At 46.5% G+C, this 19642-nt stretch overlaps 1 protein-coding gene across 1 annotated transcript in view; it reads right to left on the reverse strand.

Annotated features, from left to right (window-relative positions):
* Positions 1–18920, reverse strand: part of PRTFDC1 (phosphoribosyl transferase domain containing 1) — a gene marked incomplete at both ends in the record, with an annotated part of 33614 nt that extends 14694 nt beyond the window's left edge. Inside the window, 5 exon segments of the mRNA XM_080717185.1 lie at positions 10640–10655; positions 10657–10721; positions 13311–13433; positions 13657–13743; positions 18771–18920. Of these exon segments, the coding sequence (XP_080573311.1) occupies positions 10640–10655; positions 10657–10721; positions 13311–13433; positions 13657–13743; positions 18771–18920 (441 nt within the window).
* Between the last annotated feature and the right edge of the window lie 722 nt (positions 18921–19642).

The following is a 19642-nucleotide window of genomic DNA, read 5'->3' on the forward strand; positions in this document are numbered from 1 at the left end:
TCTGTAGGAAAATAAATGGAACCGGAGAACATTATGCTAAGTAAGATTACATAAAAAGTGAAAGATCAAATGTTCTCCTTCATGTGTGGAAATTAGAGAGAAATTGGGACCCAGGAGGGACTCCAGACAAGGGAGGAGGCACCTTAGTGGAAGTGAAGGAGGGGACCTAACTGAGGGAGACAGGAGAGGGGAGGAAGACTCGAAGAGGGGACACCTCAATGGACATGGTGGACATATACAAACTTATCAAAATCAACCACTTGAGTGGGGGAAGTTGAGGAGGTATCGGGGTATGATAGGTAGGGTCCCCCCCTTCCCTCCCCCCAACATGACCCCTCAGTGGGGACAGGAGGGAGAACCCTGGAAGCCAGAAGAAGATATTGCGAGAATCCAGGTGCTTTGAGACTCCAAACATCGTGAGACATACTCCAGAGGTCGTGAGACGACAGGTGTCACGAGAGAATCGGCATGCCTATAAAACATCGGCGCTTCCGCTGCGCACATGACTCAGCCGGTCGACTGGGACTATGCAAGGCTCTTCAAACGCGTGGCTCGTTGGTCCCTTCCCCCCACGGCCTGCTGACTCCCTGAGGGTGCCGGGTCCGAATAAAGCAGCAGCTTCTGATAACCTGGCTGCTATTTTACCTCGTTCACGACTTCCTGGCTCCATTTTCAATGTTTCAGGTGGGAAATGGAGTGGGCTCAATAGGTGCTGTGTGCTCATACGCCTCTGTCACCTTGAACTCCAACAAGATGTGTGATTACAACACGCCAATATAAAAAAGTACCCCAGAGCATGAATCCAAAATATTTTCCCATATATGTGTGTATATATATGTATATATACACACATATATATGGATATATATATGTATGTATATCTCCATAAAAAAAGTGAAATGCCTGTAGAATGAATTTACCATTTTGGCTTGATTTCCTTCACTTTCTCTAGTTCTTTCTATTCCTTGGTATATTGCCTACATGTTTCCTTAATGATCTGCCATTCCTCCTTAGCCAAGCTGTGAAGCTGTAACTAATCTCGACTGCTTTTAATTTTGCACTAGGCAATCCTCTAAGCACCCCGCCCCCTGTTTTGGAGTGGGCAACTTTGGAAATTTTTTTCCAAACACGCTTAGCCTTGGAAACACTTCCAATCTGATAACTCCATCACCAAACCTGAGCCATTGGCCAGCCACTGTCTCCGTCATCTCCACACACCTAGCTCATTTCCTCCCAGAAAGCCAGGAAACTGCAGCCGGCGCTGCAGGCAAGAGTTCGATGAGGACTTTCTAGCGTATGTTCTTTCTCTGCAATTGTGTGATTCTCATCAAAGCTAATCACACTGAGTTTCCCAATGAAAAAGCAAGCAAGAAAGGAAGGAGAAGAAAAGGGAAGAATGATCACAAACCTAAATGATTCTCTTTTTCTTTTTTAGTACTGGAGATTGGACCCAGGGGCATTCTATTTCTGAGCTACTACTACACCAGCCTTTAAGAAAATAATAATAGTAAATATTATTATTTTGTAGGTCTGGGGATGGAACCTAGGGGCATTCTACCTCCAAGGTATACCCCCTGCCCTATTTTTTCTTTCTTTATTTTGAAACCGGGTCTCACTGAGTTGCAAAGGGCCTTACTAAGTAACTGAGGTGTCTGCAAACTGCAATCCTCCAGTCTCAGCCTCCTGAATGCTGGGATTACAAGTGGGCATCACCATGCCAGGCTAAAAATTATTATTATTATTATTATTATTATTACTAATTATTATTATTTTGCAGTACTGGGTATTGAACCCAGGGACATTCTACTTCTGAGCTACACCCCCAGACCTAATTTTTATTCTTTATTTTGAAACAGGGTCTTACTCAGTTGTGGAAGGCCTTACTAAGTAGTTGAGGCTGTCCATGAACCGTGATCCTCCTGTCTCAGCCTCCCAAATGCTGGGATTACAAGCGTGAGCCAGCCCGCCCAGCTATTTTTTTTTTTTTTTTTTTGAAACCAGAGGCTGGCCATGAACCTGCGATCCTCTTGTCTCAGCCTCCTAAGTACAAGACTTACAGGCTTGCACCACCATACCACCATGCCTGGCATGAGTAAGTTTCTTAGGAAACTTTTTTTCTACTATTTATGTTTAAAAACAGAAAATAAAGCTGAGTGTGGTGGTGCATACTGGGTAATCCCAGTACTTGGGAGGCTGAGATAGCAGGATCGTAGGTTTGAGGCCAGTTTCAGCAATTATTTTATTTTTTATTTTTTTGGTACTGGGGATGGCACACAGGAGCATTCTACCTCCAACCTATACCCTCAGCTCTATTTTTTTGGGGGGGATCTGGGGATGAAACCCAGGGGCATTCTACCTCCAACCTACACCCCCAGCCCTATTTTTTATTCTTTATTTTGAAACAGGGTCTCCCCGAGTTGCGAAGGGCCTCACTAAGTAGTAGCTGAGATTGTTCTCCACCTTCAGTCCTCCTGTCTCAGCCTCTCAAATGCTGGGGTTACAAGCGTGCTGCCATCACTCCTGGTTTTAGTCTCAACAGTGGAGTGAGGCTCCCAGCAACTCAGTGAGACCCTGTTACAGAATGGAAAATAAAATAGGAGCCGGGTGTGGTGGTGCACGCTTGTCATCCCAGCATTCGGGAGACCAGAGGACTGCAGTTCAGGAACAGCCTCAGCTACTTAGTGAGGCCCTATGCACACAGCGAGACCCGGTTTCAAAATAAAGAATAAAAAATAGGGCAGGGGGTGTAGCTCAGAGGTCGAATACCCCTGGGTTCCATCCCCAGACCCGCAAAAAAAAAAAAAAAGAAAAGAAAAAAAAAAGGGGGCTGAGGGTGTAGCTCCAGCACCATAAACAACCCCGCCCCACACACAATATAACCCCACAAAATGATTAGTGCACCGTGCTGAGCTGAGGCCATCTAGTCGTGCAGCTCTGATTACCCTACCCAGAGGGAAGACAGACACTGAGCACGGGCAGAGGGTGACTACACTCCTTGGGGAAGGAATGTATGTAGCTCAGCTCGGCATTTTCTGCGATAATTCACAAAATTGCCAGCATGAACTCTGTGGGCGTTTCTGAGATTGTTCTCAGCCTCACCAGATGCGGTAGAAAGGAAGACTCCGTCAACGGAGCCGGGGACATCTTGGCACGTTTGAATGATGCTCCATTCTGGCTTTCGATTAAAACTCATTTTGGGGCTGGACGGGCTGGGAACCTGCACCCAGCCTGCACTCGTGCGTTTGCTCCCCGCCAGGTTTGGGTTTGTTTCCCTGCACTCGGTTTTATTCCACTCCTTCAGAGATTTTTCCTGAACACGAATAAAATCGTCTTGCTTTAATGGATACACACATTTTATGAAGTGTCAGGATTAAATCAACTTTGAAAAAAAAAATCAGCCAGAGAGCACGTTGTGCAGACAGCTTAAAACACACCAAATAAAATGCTTTTAACGCTGGGAGCCGAAGAGGCCGGTTCACTTAATCTTTGGGGGCTCTCTTTACTACAGCAATGACCTACTTAGAACCATGACTCAGCCAGCCTTTTTTGAAAGTAAAAAGAGAGAAATGAGAGAGAGGGAGGGAGGGAATGAGAGAGAGAGAGAGAGAGAGAGAGAGAGAGAGAGAGAGAGAGAGAGAGAGAGAGAGAGAGAGAGAATCCACGCGAGCGTGTGTCTAGACTCTTCTTTACCTAAATACTTACCTTCCACATCTTTCCACGGTTCCAGAAGGCTCACAGGGCAGTGATGGGCCCGACCCTCCTAACTCACGGCATGGTGACATTATGCAGGTGAGCTGCTTTCCGGTTCCAGAAAGTTCTTTCATAAACAAAGTTCCTTTTAAAAACCCCTTTCGCTGGGCATGGTGGCACAGGCCTGTAATCCCAGCACTTGGGAGGCAGAGACCGAACGAGCATCAGCCTCGTCGGATGAAGGTTTTTGAGGCCAGTTTCAACAACTTAAGACTCTGAGCGATTTAATGAGACCCTGTTTCAAAATAAAAAAGGGCGGGGATGTACTTGGCGGGAAAGGGTCCCTGGGTTCCATTTCTAGTACCAACAGTGAATTCACCAAGCTTTTCTACCCTTCCCCTCTTAAGGGCAGCTCTCCCTCCCAATGGATTCCTCCCCGTGACGTCCCCTCTGCGCAAGCGCCCCGCGGCCCTGCACCTGTGAGTTCTATTAAAGAGCCTCAGTGCATCCTACAAACCAGCCCAGGGCAGCTTTTCAGTTGTCTTCCTCTTTCCTTGTTTCTGACTAATTTCAGTCAGCCAGGCTGGTCCTCTCTGGTCCGCCTCTCCTACTTCCTGCCTTTCCCCTGTTCCAGCCCATTCTACTCTTGAGCTGCACCCCTCGGCCCATTTTCTTCTGAAACAGGGTGTCACTAAATTGCTGAAGTTGGCTGCATGAACCCGTGATCCCCATCATTCTGTATTGGGGCGAGGGAGTACTGCTACTTTTGCCGACTTGCTGAGGCTGCCCTCTAACTTGAGATCCTCCTGTCTCAGCCTTCCAAGTATGGGAATTACGAGAGCTGCCACCACGCCTGGCTCCCCAGCCCTACTGTGTCATTCCTAGATCTGATCCCAAGTGAAACGTCACCCTTCCCTAAGGTTAGTCTAGCCCCAAGGAATTTTGGGGTTTCTTTAGTCCCAAAGCAAGAGACCTGTGATGGAGAGACCCCAGAAGCTCTTCTCTGGGTGCTGAGCCTTTAATGGGAGATGTTGTGTGTTCCTTCCTGACACATTGATGCATGTATGTTCGCTGCAAGTCCGTGGACCGATTGACGAACTGTATGATGAGAATTTGGGAAGGGAGAAGTTTGACGATGATCTGCAGCTCCCCATCCAATGCAGACGTTTACTGCAGGCACCAACGTTCTTTAACAAATATGAAAACAGGACCCACAAACAGTTGAGTGCCTTTTCCTTTATCGTTTTTTTTTCTCCAGCTGGTATATATTCTGCACGATGGAAAGATTCTGAAAGGCCTCTGAAATTTCTTTTGAAAATTTTCTCAATATCTTTTTTTTTTTTTTTTATACTGGGGGTTGAATGCAGGAACATGTAACCCAAGCTCCACTCCTAGCCTTATTTCATTTTTTTTATTTTGAAACAGGGTTTTCACTAAGTTGCCAACGGTCTTGTTAAGCTGCTGGGGCTGGGTTAAAACTGGTGAACCTCCTGTCTCAGCCTTCCAAGTACTGAGATGACAGGAATGCACCACAGGGCCCCACTTCCCTTTTTCTTTCTCTTTTTATTACTGGGGATTAAACTCAGAGGGTTGAACTCGGAGGCATCCTACCTCCAAACTATCCCCCAGACTTATTTTATTTTTTTGGTACTGGGAATTAAACCCAGGAGCATTCTACCTCCAAGTACACTCCTAGCCCTTTTTACTTTTTGTTTGAAATGGTCTCACTAGCTTGCTGAGAGCCTAAGTAGATGAGGCTAGCCTCGAACCTGCAACCTTTCTGCCTCAGCCTCCCAAGAACTGGGATTATAGGCATGCCCCACCAAGCCTAGCTTGGTCTTGCTAAGTTGCTGAACGTCTTAATTACTGAAGCTGGCCTGGAACCTGAGATCCCCTTGTCTCAGCCTCCTAAGAACTGGATTTACAGGCGTGCACCACCATGCCTGGCTTTCTCAGACTCTTAACGGACAGCCTTTCATGGGAAGGCTGAAGAATGAGTGAACGGGGCGGGCCACAGGAGCGCCTTTATCTGTTTAAGCCAAAGGCCGCTCCAGATGTTCAGAGCGCCTGTTTCTGGGAGTGGAGTTGCCAGGTGAAGCCCTCAGCTGCGGCCCTGGCGCCTTCATTTCTCCTTGAATCTCTTGCAACACCGAAGCCCTCGGGCCCTTAAAAAGAGAATGTGACCCTCTCACTCAGCACTTTTCTCCTCCAACGCCAGACTCGATCAGCTGGCCCACGTGTCCGCCGGCTTGATTTCTACTCCACTTAAGCTTCACAGCCCTCTGGAGGTTCCTCCGCGAGCCAGAGGGATCCTCTTTAAGTACTAACTGGATCCCATCCCTTGCCAAATGCAAACTTGCCAGTGTAGCTCAAACTTGCTATTTCCTGCTGCCCGTCCTCTTTCCTGAAACGAGCTGAAAGCTGCTTTGTTGTTCTAAGCAAGAGGACTGTGCACTCACGATTGGCCAAATGGCGATTCCACCGTGTCCTGGATCAGGCTCCGTGCCTCATTCTGGAGAAAGGATGTGAGTGGCCGGGCATGGTCCCTGCCCACATCACATGGACTTTCTGGTGAGGAGTTAGGAAAATAAAAAATAGACCCAGTGCTGGGTGTGGTGGCACACGCCTGTAATCCCAGTACTTGGGAGGTTGACAGGAGGATCTCAGGTTCGAGAACAGCCTCAGGAACCTAGTGAGAACCTGTTTAAACAAAACAAAACAAAACAAAACAGCTGGGCGTGGTGGCCCAAGCTTGTAATCCCCGCGCTTGGGAGGCGGAGACAGGAGGATTGCGCAGGTTCAAAACCAGCTGCGCTGGCTTAAGAGACCCTGTTTCCAAATAAAAATATTAAAAAAAAGGTGTCTGAGAGTGTAACCTGGAGGTAGAAGGGTTTCCAGGAACCCCAGGACCACCAAAAAAAGAAGAAAAAAGAAAAAAAAATTAAACAAAACAAAAGGGCTGGGGTGTAACTCAGAGCAGGACGCTCCTGGGTTCAATCCCCAGTGCCACATAAAGAGAAAAAAAGAGCAAAAGAACAAACCCAAAGCGCACACCACAGATGCGCAGAAAGGGGTCTTCTAATGGAAGTGGGGTGTTCATATAGAGATTAGCCAAGACTTGGGAGAGGCTAGAGAGGAAAAGGATTTTAGAATGAGTAAGAGAAGTCTTCCAGCAGAGGAAGGGAGACATGTAGGCTGAGATCTGAAGAACAGGAGGAAAATAGGTGCCAGGGAGAAGCCGCAGATTGACCAGGGTTTCGTCAGGAAAGTGCTCAGCCAGTGCACGTTTGGTGATGCGAGGAGGGGCCAGCCTGTGCTGGGGAGGCAGGGCGCCTCACGCGGGCCGTACAGGCTGCGCAAGGAATTTGGATCAGATCCGCAGAGCCCTGGGAGAAGAGCTGCCCGGTAAAAACACACAGCACTGTTTACATCCGAATCTCACATGAACGACCACTAGATTTTATAATAGAAGCAGGGATCAAGCATCATATGGGATATACTTATACTAAATGGGATATACTTATACTAAAACTTTATGCATTATTTGAAATTCACTTATAACGAGGCGTCTTTTGTTTTGGTTGAGTCTGGCAGCCCTAATTAAGAGGCCGCTGAATGGTTTTCAGTTGGCCAGTGACAGGGTCTCATTTGCATTTTAAGAAGGTCGCTCTGGCTGCTTCTCGGAGGAGAATAATCCGGGGAGAATGAAAGTTCGCTGAAGTCTACAGATCAGTGACAGGCTAAGCTCGCGGAGCAGCTCAGAGGAGGCAGAGCGGTGACCCCACAACACGGAGCCTCTCAAACCCCAGTGTGCATGGGAGCCACCTACGATCCCGTCCCAAAGAGACTCCCCACAGGAGCTCTAGATGGGGTCCGCCTTTCTAGTAAGTGCTGACCCTGCGGGTCTGGAAACCCGTGGGCAAATCTGGCCCGCCGCACATGTTTGTAAATAAAGTTTTATTGGAACACGGTCACATCCCTTTGTCTTCACGTTATCTGCAGTAGGTTTTCGTGCCGTAACAGCAACGTTGAGCAACTGAGATGGGGACTGTTGGCCCAGAGAGTTTTACAATTTGGACCCTCACAGAAGTTTGCTGATGCCTACCCTAGACCGCACTTTGAGTCGCAATGGTCAAGACTTGAGTAACACCCAGGAAGATGAGAGAAGTGGGCGGATTCCAGATTTAGTTAATTGATTAATTAATTAGCTTTGTGGTGCTGGGGATCGAACCCAGGGGCCTTCTGCCTCCGAGTTATACCCCCAGCCTTTTTTTATGTTTTGTTTTGAAGCAGGGTCTCTCTAGGTTGCTGAGTCTCGCTGCATTGCTGAGCCTGCCTTTTTGAACCTACGATCCTCCTTTCTCAGCCTCCCAAATACTGGATTCCAGTCGTGTTTTACTGTGTCTGGCTCTAGATATATTGAAAAGCGTATGGTATGGCCTGTGCTTGCCTTCTGATGGGAATGAAACACCATGAACCACAGGGTCTTTAAACTCAGGTTATGGTTACAATTGAGAATCCGCTAATCGGTATTAACTCGTCTTAGAAATATTCACCTAGTGCACTCTCAGCCCAAGGGGTGCCAAGTGGCACATGCTTAGATGCATTCAGAAGTGCTCTGTGGAGCCGGGCGTGGTGGTGCACGCTTGTAATCCCCGCGCTTGGAAGGCTGAGACAGGAGGATCGCGCAGGTTCGAAGCCAGTCTCAGTTGGCTTAAGAGAACCTGTCACCAAATAAAATATAAAAAAAATAGGTCTGGGAGTGTAGCCCAGAGGTAGAGGGCCACTGGGTTCCATCCCCAGTACCAACAAAAAAAAAAAAAAGTGCTCTGTGCACACACAGAAAGTGTGCACACACACTACATAGCACCCAAAAACCTGCAAGAAATTGTCATGTTGGACAGTTGCTATAGATTACTACTGGCTGGTTCTCCAGTTCTTCTCCCTGAACTTCCACAATCTACCTTTTCGTGGGGATGTCTGCAGTAATTATAGGAGGAGATAGTGAAACACAGAGATGTTACCCTGCTGTTCACTCCACCCCAATAAGAAACTCCCCTTTCCTTCATCCCCTTTGGCCCCCTCTATCTCTTAAAGGAAATATCCAGTGCTCACCTATGAGGGAAGTCACTTAAAAAAAAAAAGAGGACTCTGAAGCCGGGCATGGTGGTACACACCTGAAATCCTAGTATTTGGGGCGCTGAGACAGGAGGATCGCAGGCTTCAGGGCCGCATCAGCAACTAAGTGCGACCTGCAGCAACTTTGGGAGACTGTTTCAAAATAAAAAATAAGCCGGGTGTGGTGGTGCACGCTTGTAATCCCAGCATTTGGGAGGCTGAAACAGGAGGATCATGGTTCGCGGCCAGCCTCAGCTACTTAGTGAGGCCCTTTGCAACTCAGTGAGATCCTGTTTCAAAATAAAGAATAAAAAAAATAGGGCTGGGGTATAGCTCAGAGGTAGAATGCCTCTGGGTTCCATCCCCAGTTCTGCAAAGAAAAAATACATTTAAAAAAAAATTTAAAAAAGGCTGGTGATGTAGCTGAAAGGTAGAATGCCTGTGTACCAAAACAAAAGAAAATAAAATAGAACAAAACACAAAACGCAAGCAAACAAACAAAAAGCAAGGGAAGACAATTTTATTACGAAGGAGAGAGGAAAAGCAATTCTATTTGCATTTTTTTTTCTTCTTGGCACTCTTTGGTGAATCTTAGAGTTGTCACTTTGACAGAGCTCATAGCCAAAGGGTGAGGCAAGATATTTCCCTTGTGCAATAAACCTGTAAGGTAAGGTCACGTGACCAGGCGCTCAAATGATTTATCATTTAAACATCACTCCAGGGGGGTGTGCAAGGTTATGAATTTCTGGAAATTGCTTTGAGTATTTTAGCTTTCTGGGATATCATTTTATGCACCGATGTAGTGACATCCAACGATAACCCAGTGATACATTATCAAGTTAGTTTCGATTGCTATGGAGCAAAATATACTGTGAGATGACAGTTTAATACTCGGAAGCTACTAGACTACACGTAGAGTAAAGGAGAAGGAGCTGCTGGGCTGCTGGAATCCTTTGGCTCCCCGGCGAGCCCAGTACTGTGATACCTATTTTTATTAAGTGTGGTTGCTAGTCTTTTTTTCCCACCCGGGAATTGCATAACAATAACAACCCCAAGTATGAGAGCGTGAGCTTGTGAAATAGACGGATCCATTTTACTCAGAAAGCGGGAACCGCTGGGAGATGCTGAGTTAGGTCTGTGCAGGTGAACAAAAACACATTTTGGGCTGCTAGCTGCTTCCATTCACAGGGAATTTGCATTTCAAATCACATTCGGCAGAGATCATCTGCTCTTGGAGATGGCCCTTCCTTCCGACTTAAGTATTTATTGCCAGAATCCAAATGGGTTTTTTTCACTTCATAATTAGGTATTAGCAGGTTTGCAGCTCTTGAGTTAAAATGGAAAGTTTCCCATCATCTCTTGGGCAACGTTCTTTTTAGTAGAGGAAAAAACTTAAAAAGACACAGGGCTAAAACATGTGTTCCCCAGAAGATCTCTCTCCCCCTCAACGTCGCAGACTTCAACAAATCTGCTGAAATGTTTTACTATCCAGTGCCTAGGAGTCGAGACATAAATGAGAGATGAAAAGCAGGCAAAGAAAGGAGATTTTTCCTCTGCGAGAGGTGTCTGAAATTGCATAGCAAAGAGAGCCGGGGAATTTGTTGTCTGAAAAAGGATGGGAATTGAATCTTGGAGGAGGAGGAGGATTGGGTCTGCGTCAAGTCCCCGGAAGGCTTCCAAAAGGCCTGTTTCAGAAAGGAGGAATCATTAAAAGGATTCACACACCCACTTGCATGAATTAGCAAACCCGGGAAGTTTCTGGAACAGATTTCGAGTGCTGACCTGAAACAAGGGTCGCCGATATCCCCAGACATCAATGCTTCCTGGGCACAGTTACATTAACAAACCTTTCCAGCCAGCGTTAAGAGATCCTCGCCTCCAATTATCTGCATCTCGCCCATGGATTGATCGTTCTACAGAAAAGAAAGGGGGGGGGGGAGACAATATGTTCTTGTACAAGAAAACCTTTAAAGCACATTTTCCCATCTACTCGGTGGTCAGATGGCCCCTTACAAATATAGCACAAATAGCTAGCCCAGACTCATGGTTGCCCGTGGTTACCAAGAGCCACCCCGGCACTGTGCTTGAGACAAAGGCTTCTAATGACTGGCAGGGAGAGGTTGAGTTCGCAGGGGGACTGAGAGCAAGGGAGGACTAATAAGCCTACTTCTGAAACAAAACTCACAGGGGAAACCTATTCAGAGACAGACAGGGCGAGGAGAGAGTCACACTCCCAGTCTTTAGCAAGGTGGAGGGGGTTGGGGCGCCCTCGGAGCGCCCAAGCCTTTGCCAGAGTCCTAGTTATGGGCCTGCAGTGGGGAGCAGTCAGGTCCTGGGTCTCAGGAGACGGAGGCTGTCTCTTCGCCTCTAGTCTGATGTCAAGGGCAATTCTAACAGGCCAGGGGTCAAGAAGTATCACACTCAGCACCAAGTGATGTGTACAGGTGCATGTGTAACACTTTGAATCTCATAACCATTAAAAGTATTAAAAGGGAAAGAAGTAGCATTGCATTTAGACCTTCTGACATGAATCAGGCTCAGTAAATTTCTGTAGTTCCCAGAATATGAAACTCTTAGAAAGCTTTTTTTTCCCTCCTGCGGCACTGGGGATGGAACTCAGGGGCATTGTACCTCCGAGCTATATCCCCAGCCCTATTTTTTAGTCTTTTTTAAATGTTTGAAACAGGATCTCACTGAGTTGCAAAGGTCCTCACTAAGTAGCTGAGGTTGTCCTTGAACTGCAGTCCTCCAGTCTCAGCATCCTGAATGCTGGGATTACAAGCGTGTACCACCATACCTAGCTCTATTTTTTATACTTTATTGTGAAACAGTGTCTCACTAGGTTGCAAAGGGCCTCACTAAGTAGCTGAGGCTGTCCTTGAACCACGATCCTCCTGTCTCAGCCTCCCAAATGCTGGGATTACAAGCGTGAGCTACCATGTCCCACTTAGAAGGCTTTTTAAAATTCCAATCCTTGTAGAGTTTAGGATCACTCACTTTCACGATATTGATGTATAGTTCATCACCTTATCTATTTTTGTTGTTGTTGTTTTACTGGGGGTGGAACCCAGTGGCTTTTCTACCTCTGGGCTACACTCCCAGACCTATTTTATATTTTATTTGGAAACAGGGTCTCACTAAGTTGCTGAGAGCGTCACTAAGGAGCCGAGGCTGCCTTCGAACCTATGTGCTGCTCCTGTCTCAGCCTCCCAAGCGCGGGGATTACAAGCGTGTGGCACCACGCCTGGCATCACCTTATCTTTTAATAAGATCTCAGAAAACAAACAACCCACAAAACAATGGGTTGTTAGTGAGGATCACAAGAGGATCGCATGGAGACGAGGCAGAGCGCAGAGCCGCCGACAGCTGCCTTCTTCCGTCTCATTAAAGGTAGAGGAGCCGGGCAGAAGGCTTAGACGGTGCGCTTCAGTGCTGTAATGCCCAGATCCCAGCAAGAACCTCAGGGAGGAGGCCATCCAGGCAGCTTATGTGCTGCGTCCTGGGGCAGCCTGGGTCTTCAGGTACCGATGCGGAGGGACGCTCTTTTTTGTGCATTTTTTTTTTCGGGTCTAGGGATGGAACCTAGAGGCATTTGACCTCCGAGCTACATACACTCCAGCCCTATATTTTATTCTTTATTTTGAAACAAGGTCTCACTGAGCGGATGCTCTTTTTGCCAGTTTAGCGCTCTGGTCCCAGGGCCTGGTAAGGGCCGGGCAGGGCCAGATCTCACCCCTGCAGGCCAGGAAGCTCAGCCGGAGCGGTGCCCGGCCTTGGCCTTTCCAGCCACACTAGCTGGCTCCCCAGGACGCTTCTTGCGTGGGTTTGAATTGGATTCTGTCACTTGCAACTGGGAATTTCAGAATCCACATGTACAGTTACTTTGTCAGAGGAATTGGTTTTCTGGGAAGGACCCAAATAGCCACACCACACGAAAGACAGTTTTGCCAAGGAAGCACCTTTTGTCTTGCTACCTTTCTGACCCAAAGGGGGAGGAAAAGTCTGGGCGTGGAGGCGCACGCCTGTAATCCTGGTACTGGGAGGCTGAAACAGGAAAATCATACGTTTGAGGCCAGCTGCAGCAATTTAGTGAGATCTGCAGCAACTTAGCAAGAACCCATTTTAAAATAAAAAATAAAATAAAATAGGAATAAGGGTGTAGAGGTCAGAGGTATAATGCCCCTGGGTTCAATCCCCAGGACCAAAACAACAAGAGAAAACCTTCAAATGCTTCTACTTGCGCTTGATGACGATGACTAGCACGGACTAAACTGGATAAAAATCAATAGCCTTCTGGGAAGTGACCTCAAAAAGAGAAAAACCACAAGAGGGCCAGAAACCACGGCTCTTGGCTGTCTTTGTATCGGTGAACACACTCGCAGATTCACAGGTGATTAGAGCCACGGTTAAACACTTGTCAGAGGAGAATATTTCCTTATCACTTCTAGAGGTGCTGAGACGGAGGACCGAACACAGGAAGAATACGTGCACATGAGACTCGCCGTGTTGTTATCAGCAGCAGAGCAATATCGTTTCAGCACCGCCGGGTCGCGCAGTAAACGGAATCGGACGCAACAAGTGTCTACTACCCCACCGAGTTTAACGTAACCAATGAGAGTGGTACTCTGCAAATCAGAGGGAATTTCAGAATAATTTCACGATTATCACTCTCACTCTCTTGACTGCTTCTCTCCAGTCTGTTGCTTGTTAAAAACAAAACAAAACACAGCACATCAGGAAGCTCAGCTGTGCACTCAAAGCCCCCGAGTACGGCCACGCAAGTCTGACTCATGGAGACCTTCCTTTGCGCCCGAGCCTGCGTTTAATCCTATCTCGGTTCTGACTCACCATCGGGGCATCTGCCTTCCAAGAGTGCTCACAGTCAGTTATCCCAACGCCACTCACCGTCTTTCCTACTGGCCTGAAGTGTCGTTTCTAACATATCCCTCATGAGGTCAGACTCCGTTTCTGTTACCTTCCAATGTAGCTGGCCTATTCTCAGATTAATTAATGGACTATGCCCAGTGAATTAATCTAATGTGTCAATTAACTATAAGTAGATTAATCGCAACTGTCTATTCCAACACTCGAACCATATTTTTATAATTTATCATAACTTTTCATAAATTGTTAGGACAAATCTCATTTTTTTGTTGTTTTAAAAATTGTCTTGGCTACTCTTGTGCATTTTTCTTCCTGTCTAGTGGGTTGTCTTGAAAACCAAATTAATTAATGCATATGGAACATGTAGAACGGAGCACTGTGCATGGTCAGCAGATTTTAGGACTGTAATTTCCATCTTAAGGGTCCCCCAAAGGCTCATATTTTAAAGGCTTGGTCCCCAGCTTGGTACTACCAGGAAGTGGTGGCACCTTTAAGAGATGGGTCCTAGTGGCACATACTTGTAATCCCAGTACTTGGGAGGCTGAGACAAGAGGAATGCAGGTTCAAGGTCAGCCTTAGCAAGTTAGTGAGATCCTTGGTAACTTTGTGAGATCCTTTTTCAAAATTGTGAGATCCTGTTTCAAAAATAAAATAGGAACGGAGGTATAGTTTAGAGGTAGACTTCACCTGGGTTCAATCACCAGTACTAAAAAAAAAAAAAAAAAGCCAGGCGTGGTGGCGCATGTTTGTAATTCCAGCATTTGGGGGGCTGAGACCGGAGGATCACGGTTCGCGGACAGCCTCAGCTACTTAGTGAGGCCCTCTGCAACTCAGTGAGACCCTGTTCCAAAGTAAAGAATAAAAAATTTGGCAGGGGGTGTAGCTCGGAGATCGAATGCCTCTGGGTTCCATCCCCAGACCCACAAAAAAAAAAAAAAAAAAAGAAAGAAAGAAAAGAAAAGAAAAGAAAAAGAAAAAGAAAGAAAAGAAAAGAAAAGAAAAGAAAAGAAAAATTAAAAGGAGGTGCACCCCAGTGGGAGATCTTCAGGTAAAGGCAGCGTGCCTTTTAATTTGGTGGAACACCATCCTTCCTCTTTTCTCTTTCATTTCCTGGACATACAGTGAGCAGGTTTTCTCTGCCAAATCTTCCTGCTATGATATATTATCTTGCCACAGACCCAAAAGCAATGTGGGCAGTTGATCACAGACTATACAACCTCCAAAACCAAGAGTTAAAATAAAACTTTTGGCTGGGCGTGGTGGCGCATACTTGTAATCCCGCACTTGGGAGGCGGAGACAGGAGGATCGCGCAGGTTCAAAGCCAGATCGCTGGCTTACGAGACCCTGTTTGAAAATATAAAATAGGTCTGGGAGTATAGCCCGGAGGTAGAAGGGCTTCCAGGAACCCCAGTACCACCAAAAATAAATAAATAAATAAATAAATAAACCTTTTGTCTTTATAAGCTGATTATCTCAGGTACTCATTATAGTGATGGAAAGCTGACCAACATATTCAGTAAATATGATTAGTTTATTTTTCTTCTCCTCCCTTTTCCTTTCTGGGAAACGGTAACTCCTCGATCTTCTCCTGCCGTGCTGGAGTATGGCGTTCTCCTGTTTAATGACTCCATAAAAGATGAGCTTTTGTCTCCTACAGGGATGGGAATGGGAACCAGAAGCCCAAGCTCCCCACTCACGGGCTTTCAACAGACCTTGTTGCTTTTGTCCCCATTCCTCCCTAAGTCCCTCTTCTAGAACCTGGTGAGCTGGGTGTGGCTGTGCTCGCCTGTAACCCCAGTCCCCAGAGGCTGAAACAGGCAGATCTGAGACTTAAAGCCAGCCTCGGCAACTTAGACCCTCAGCGATTTAGCAACTTCCTGCTTCAAAATAAAAAATAAAAATAAAAAGGGCTAGGGGTGAAGCTTAGAGGTAGAATGCCCCTGAGTTCAATTCCCAGCATCACCCCCCTCAACACACACACACACACACACACACACACACACACACACACACACTGGTGACTCTACTCCTGAGTTTCTGGAATTCAGTGCTGCAAACCCCTCACCTGTCATCGATATTTCCTCCAAAGGCATTTTTTTAATAGTGCTTGGGGTTGAACCCAGGGGCATTCTACCTCTGAGCTATACCCCAACCCTATTTTTTATTCTTTATTTTTTGAAACAGGTTCTCACTAAGTTGGTAGCTGAGGCTGACCAAGAACCTGCAATCCTCCTATCTCAGCCTCCTAAGTACTGGGATTACCAGCGGGCACCACCACGCCCGACTCCTCCAAAGGCATTTAGTCAGTTTCACCTTCTAAACTTATCCTGACATATTTTGTTTCATAGGAGTCTTCTCCTGCTTCTTTCTGTCCTTATTTTACTTCACTCCTATCTTTTTTCCTTTTCTTTTCTTTCTGTCCTTGTTTTCTTTCTTTATTCTTACTTCAGCTGGGGTTCAGGAAGAAATGGAGTCGGTTACATCTATTCAATTCATTGCGTATAAGCTCAAAGCTCTCCTGTACGTCTAGGATTGATGTTTGTTTTAAACATCATTGATTTTGACTTGACAATACTTGATTTGGGATTATTCATCTATCTTCAATAAGCAAAATTAGGGTATGTTTTTCTTTGGATCTCTTTAAATTTTTTAAAAGCAAAATTGTTCTAGTCTCAGTGTGATGGTTTTAGATACAGAAGGTCTCCTGAAAGAGCTTGTGTATTGATGTTCAGAGCTGATATAATGATGAGGGATGTCATCTCATCAGTGATAAATCCACTGTACTGGATTTATTGGCGGGTGCAGGTGTAAAAGGTGGGTCCCCAGGGGCATGGCCTTGGGGACTGGGCTTGTGTCTTTGAATCTCTTTGCTTGCTTTCTCCTGTTTCTCTGGCTTCTATGTTGTGAGAAAAGAAGTCTTGCTTCTTCCCTCTCTCTGTCCCCACTGCCATACGCTGAACTTTGCCCATGTAACGTGGCCTGCCGTAGACTGAGCCCCTGAAATCTCCAGAACTGTGAGCAAATCAAATTTCCTCCTCTAAGTCGTGCTGGTCAGGTGTTTTGGATTACAGCAGTTGGAGGAGTGTTGGCTTGTATAATACGCTGGAAGGTTCTTAGTCTCCCCCTCCCCTTATTCTCCAAAAGAATTGATAAATGAATGGATTTGTCTGTTTTACTAAGGTTCAGTCAAGCTCAGACTAGTTATTGATTAATCTCCAATTTATAAACGAGAAAATGCAGAGAGCAAGAGTTTAGGACACCTCCCTAAGAAGGCACTTGTAGTGAGTGAAGGAGCCCAATTCCAATCCAGATTTATCTGGCTCCATATCATTATGGTGTAACCCCTGCCCTCTTCTCAACCCCCAAAAATTCCCGGAAGAAACACACACACAAACACAGAGTGCATCTTTGAGAGTAGTATGGACAACCAGTGGGCCTGGTTGTAATAGTGAAGTAAGGTCTAAAAGCTGAAATGGAGTCCGGTGCCCTGGCGCACACCTGTAATCTCAGTACTTGGGAGGCTGAGACAGGAAGACTGCAGGCTTGAGGCCAGCCTCAGCAACTCAGTGAGACCCTGTTTCAAAATTAAAAATAAAAAGTGTTGGGGATGTAGCTCGGAGGCAGAATGTCCCCTGAGTTCAGTTGCCAGAATAAAAAAAGAAAAAGCTGGAAGGGTTTTGAGAAACTAACATATCAGCATCTTGGCAGAAATTCGGGTGGTTGAGGATATGTGGGCTTATTTAAACTCTGAACAAAAATCCTTGACATTTAGTTCAGACATCCTTGGAAGGAATATTCTGGCAACCACCAGTTTAGGTGACCTGATCTTCTGGCACTTCACAGAACACGCCCCAAGCGTCCAGCAGGTGAGACGATTCCTCACACAGAGAATTTGGACCGCTGAGATAATGCTTAGGGAAAACAAAATAAACTTAGGAAGAACAACTATGGTGAGCATCCTGGCCTTTTAAGAAGCCAGAAGAAGAAGATAAACAAAAGGACTACTTTCTATTTAGTTCCAAAGTCAGAGTGACTTGCTTCAAAATATATATGCACAGCCGGGCGTGGTGGCGCACGCTTGTAATCCCCGTGCTTGGGAGGCGGAGAAAGGAGGATCGCGCAGGTTCGAAGCCAGCTGCCCTGGCTTAGGAGACCCTGTTTCTAAATAAAGATGTAAAAATAGGTCTGAGAGTGTAGTCCGGAGGTAGAAGGGCTTCCAGGAACCCCAGTACCACCAAAAAAAAAAAAAAAAATATATATATATATATATATATATATATATATATACACACACACACACACACACACACACACACACACACACACACACACACACACAGCTGGGCAGTGGTATATGCCTCAACCCCACTACTAGGGAGACTGAGATGAGAGGATTGCGGGTCGAGGCCAGCCTCAGTGCTTTAGTGAGAAACTGTTTCAAAATAAAAAGGCCTGGGGGTGTTGCTTGAAGGCAGAATGCCCCTGAGTTCAATCTCCCATACCAAGATGGGAGATTGGGAACCTATGCTCAAAAGTATTCTCAGTACCCCCAGATGATTTAACTTGCCACTCCCCCCTTTATCCGGATCCTTCTTCCTGTTCTCTGTGAGGTCACTGCTGCTCTTATCAAATAAGTAGAGATGCAAAAGAGAAGCCCAAACTTTTCATTATAAGAAGTTTTAATGGTAAAACTGGAGAGCTCCTAATGAAAATGGTGCAAATGACTTGAGCTGATTTTTTTTAAACTCAGAAAATGTGCTGCCAAGCCAGATAGCAAGGACAGCTGGGCTCTGTCCAGTGTCCCCAGTTTTCCAAGCAGTGCTTGATGTAGGGCATGGCTCTTTTTTTTCCTTTCTCTTCTTTTCTTTTCCATTGGTATTGGGGATGGAACCCGGGGACATTCTACTTCCAAGCTACATCCCCAGCGCTTTTTATCTTTTCTTTTTGAAAAAGTGTCTTGCTAAATCACCGAGGCTGGTCTTGAAGCTGTGATTCTCCAGTCTCAGCCTCCCAAGTCCAGCGATTACAGGCATGCCCCGCTACACCTGGCTGAGTTTTTGCTTCTGAAATTACTTACATCATTCTCATTTAGAAACTCAGTGTGAGTATCTCTATGGGGTGGGGGCTCATGCGACCGGAGAAGATGGTGAGTAAGGGTCTGTGTAACTGGGGTCCGCGTTCCGTGGGCCCCGGCTTCCCGGGCTCCAGGGACAGCTCTGCCTTTCATTAGATGTTTGACCTTGAGGAGATGACCTAATATCTCAGCCCTTCAGCTTCTCTATTACAAAGAGAATATTCACAGTTCCCACCTCTTATGACTTGGGAGGATTAAATGAACAGATTGAAACACTTAGTAAAGTACCTGGCATGCGGCAATGAGCTGTCCACCAGTGCCCTGACTTCCTTCCAGCGACCTGTATCCTAACAAACAGGCCGTGGGCTTGTTTCCTAATGAGTTCCGTCCCCTGGCACGCGGGCGTTCACGGGAGCCGCGTGCGCTGTGGTTTGGGGTTCGCTGCAGCTGACAGCAGCCCCGAGGCCCGTGGTTAACGAGGACTGATGTCCTTCGGGTTCCCCTCTGTACTGTGCCTGCGGTCTTGTTTGAAACAAGTCGTCTGTGTGTTTCTTCGGGGTGCTTGGTGTTTGCCTGGTTCCCAGGCTGCAGTGTCCGACGCTTTCAAGTGGGCTGTTGGGTGACAATAATTTCCATCTTTGCGAGACAGACACCACCTGGAGATGATGCTCTGACCCATTTTAGTACTTAGCGTTTCATACTGGTTATGCAAAGCCCTGGATAGGCACTAAAGCCTGGCGTTTATCTTGAAATTGCCCTACAAGGTGGTGGTGGGCAGGCTGAGGGTGTAGCGTGCTGAGCCTGCACGAGGGCCTGGGTTTGAGCCCCAGCATCACATTAAAAACAAACAAGCCGGGCGTGGTGGCGCACGCTTG

Source organism: Muscardinus avellanarius, assembly GCF_963383645.1.
Source record: "Muscardinus avellanarius genome assembly, chromosome: 20".
In the NCBI taxonomy this organism is placed as follows: domain Eukaryota; kingdom Metazoa; phylum Chordata; class Mammalia; order Rodentia; family Gliridae; genus Muscardinus; species Muscardinus avellanarius.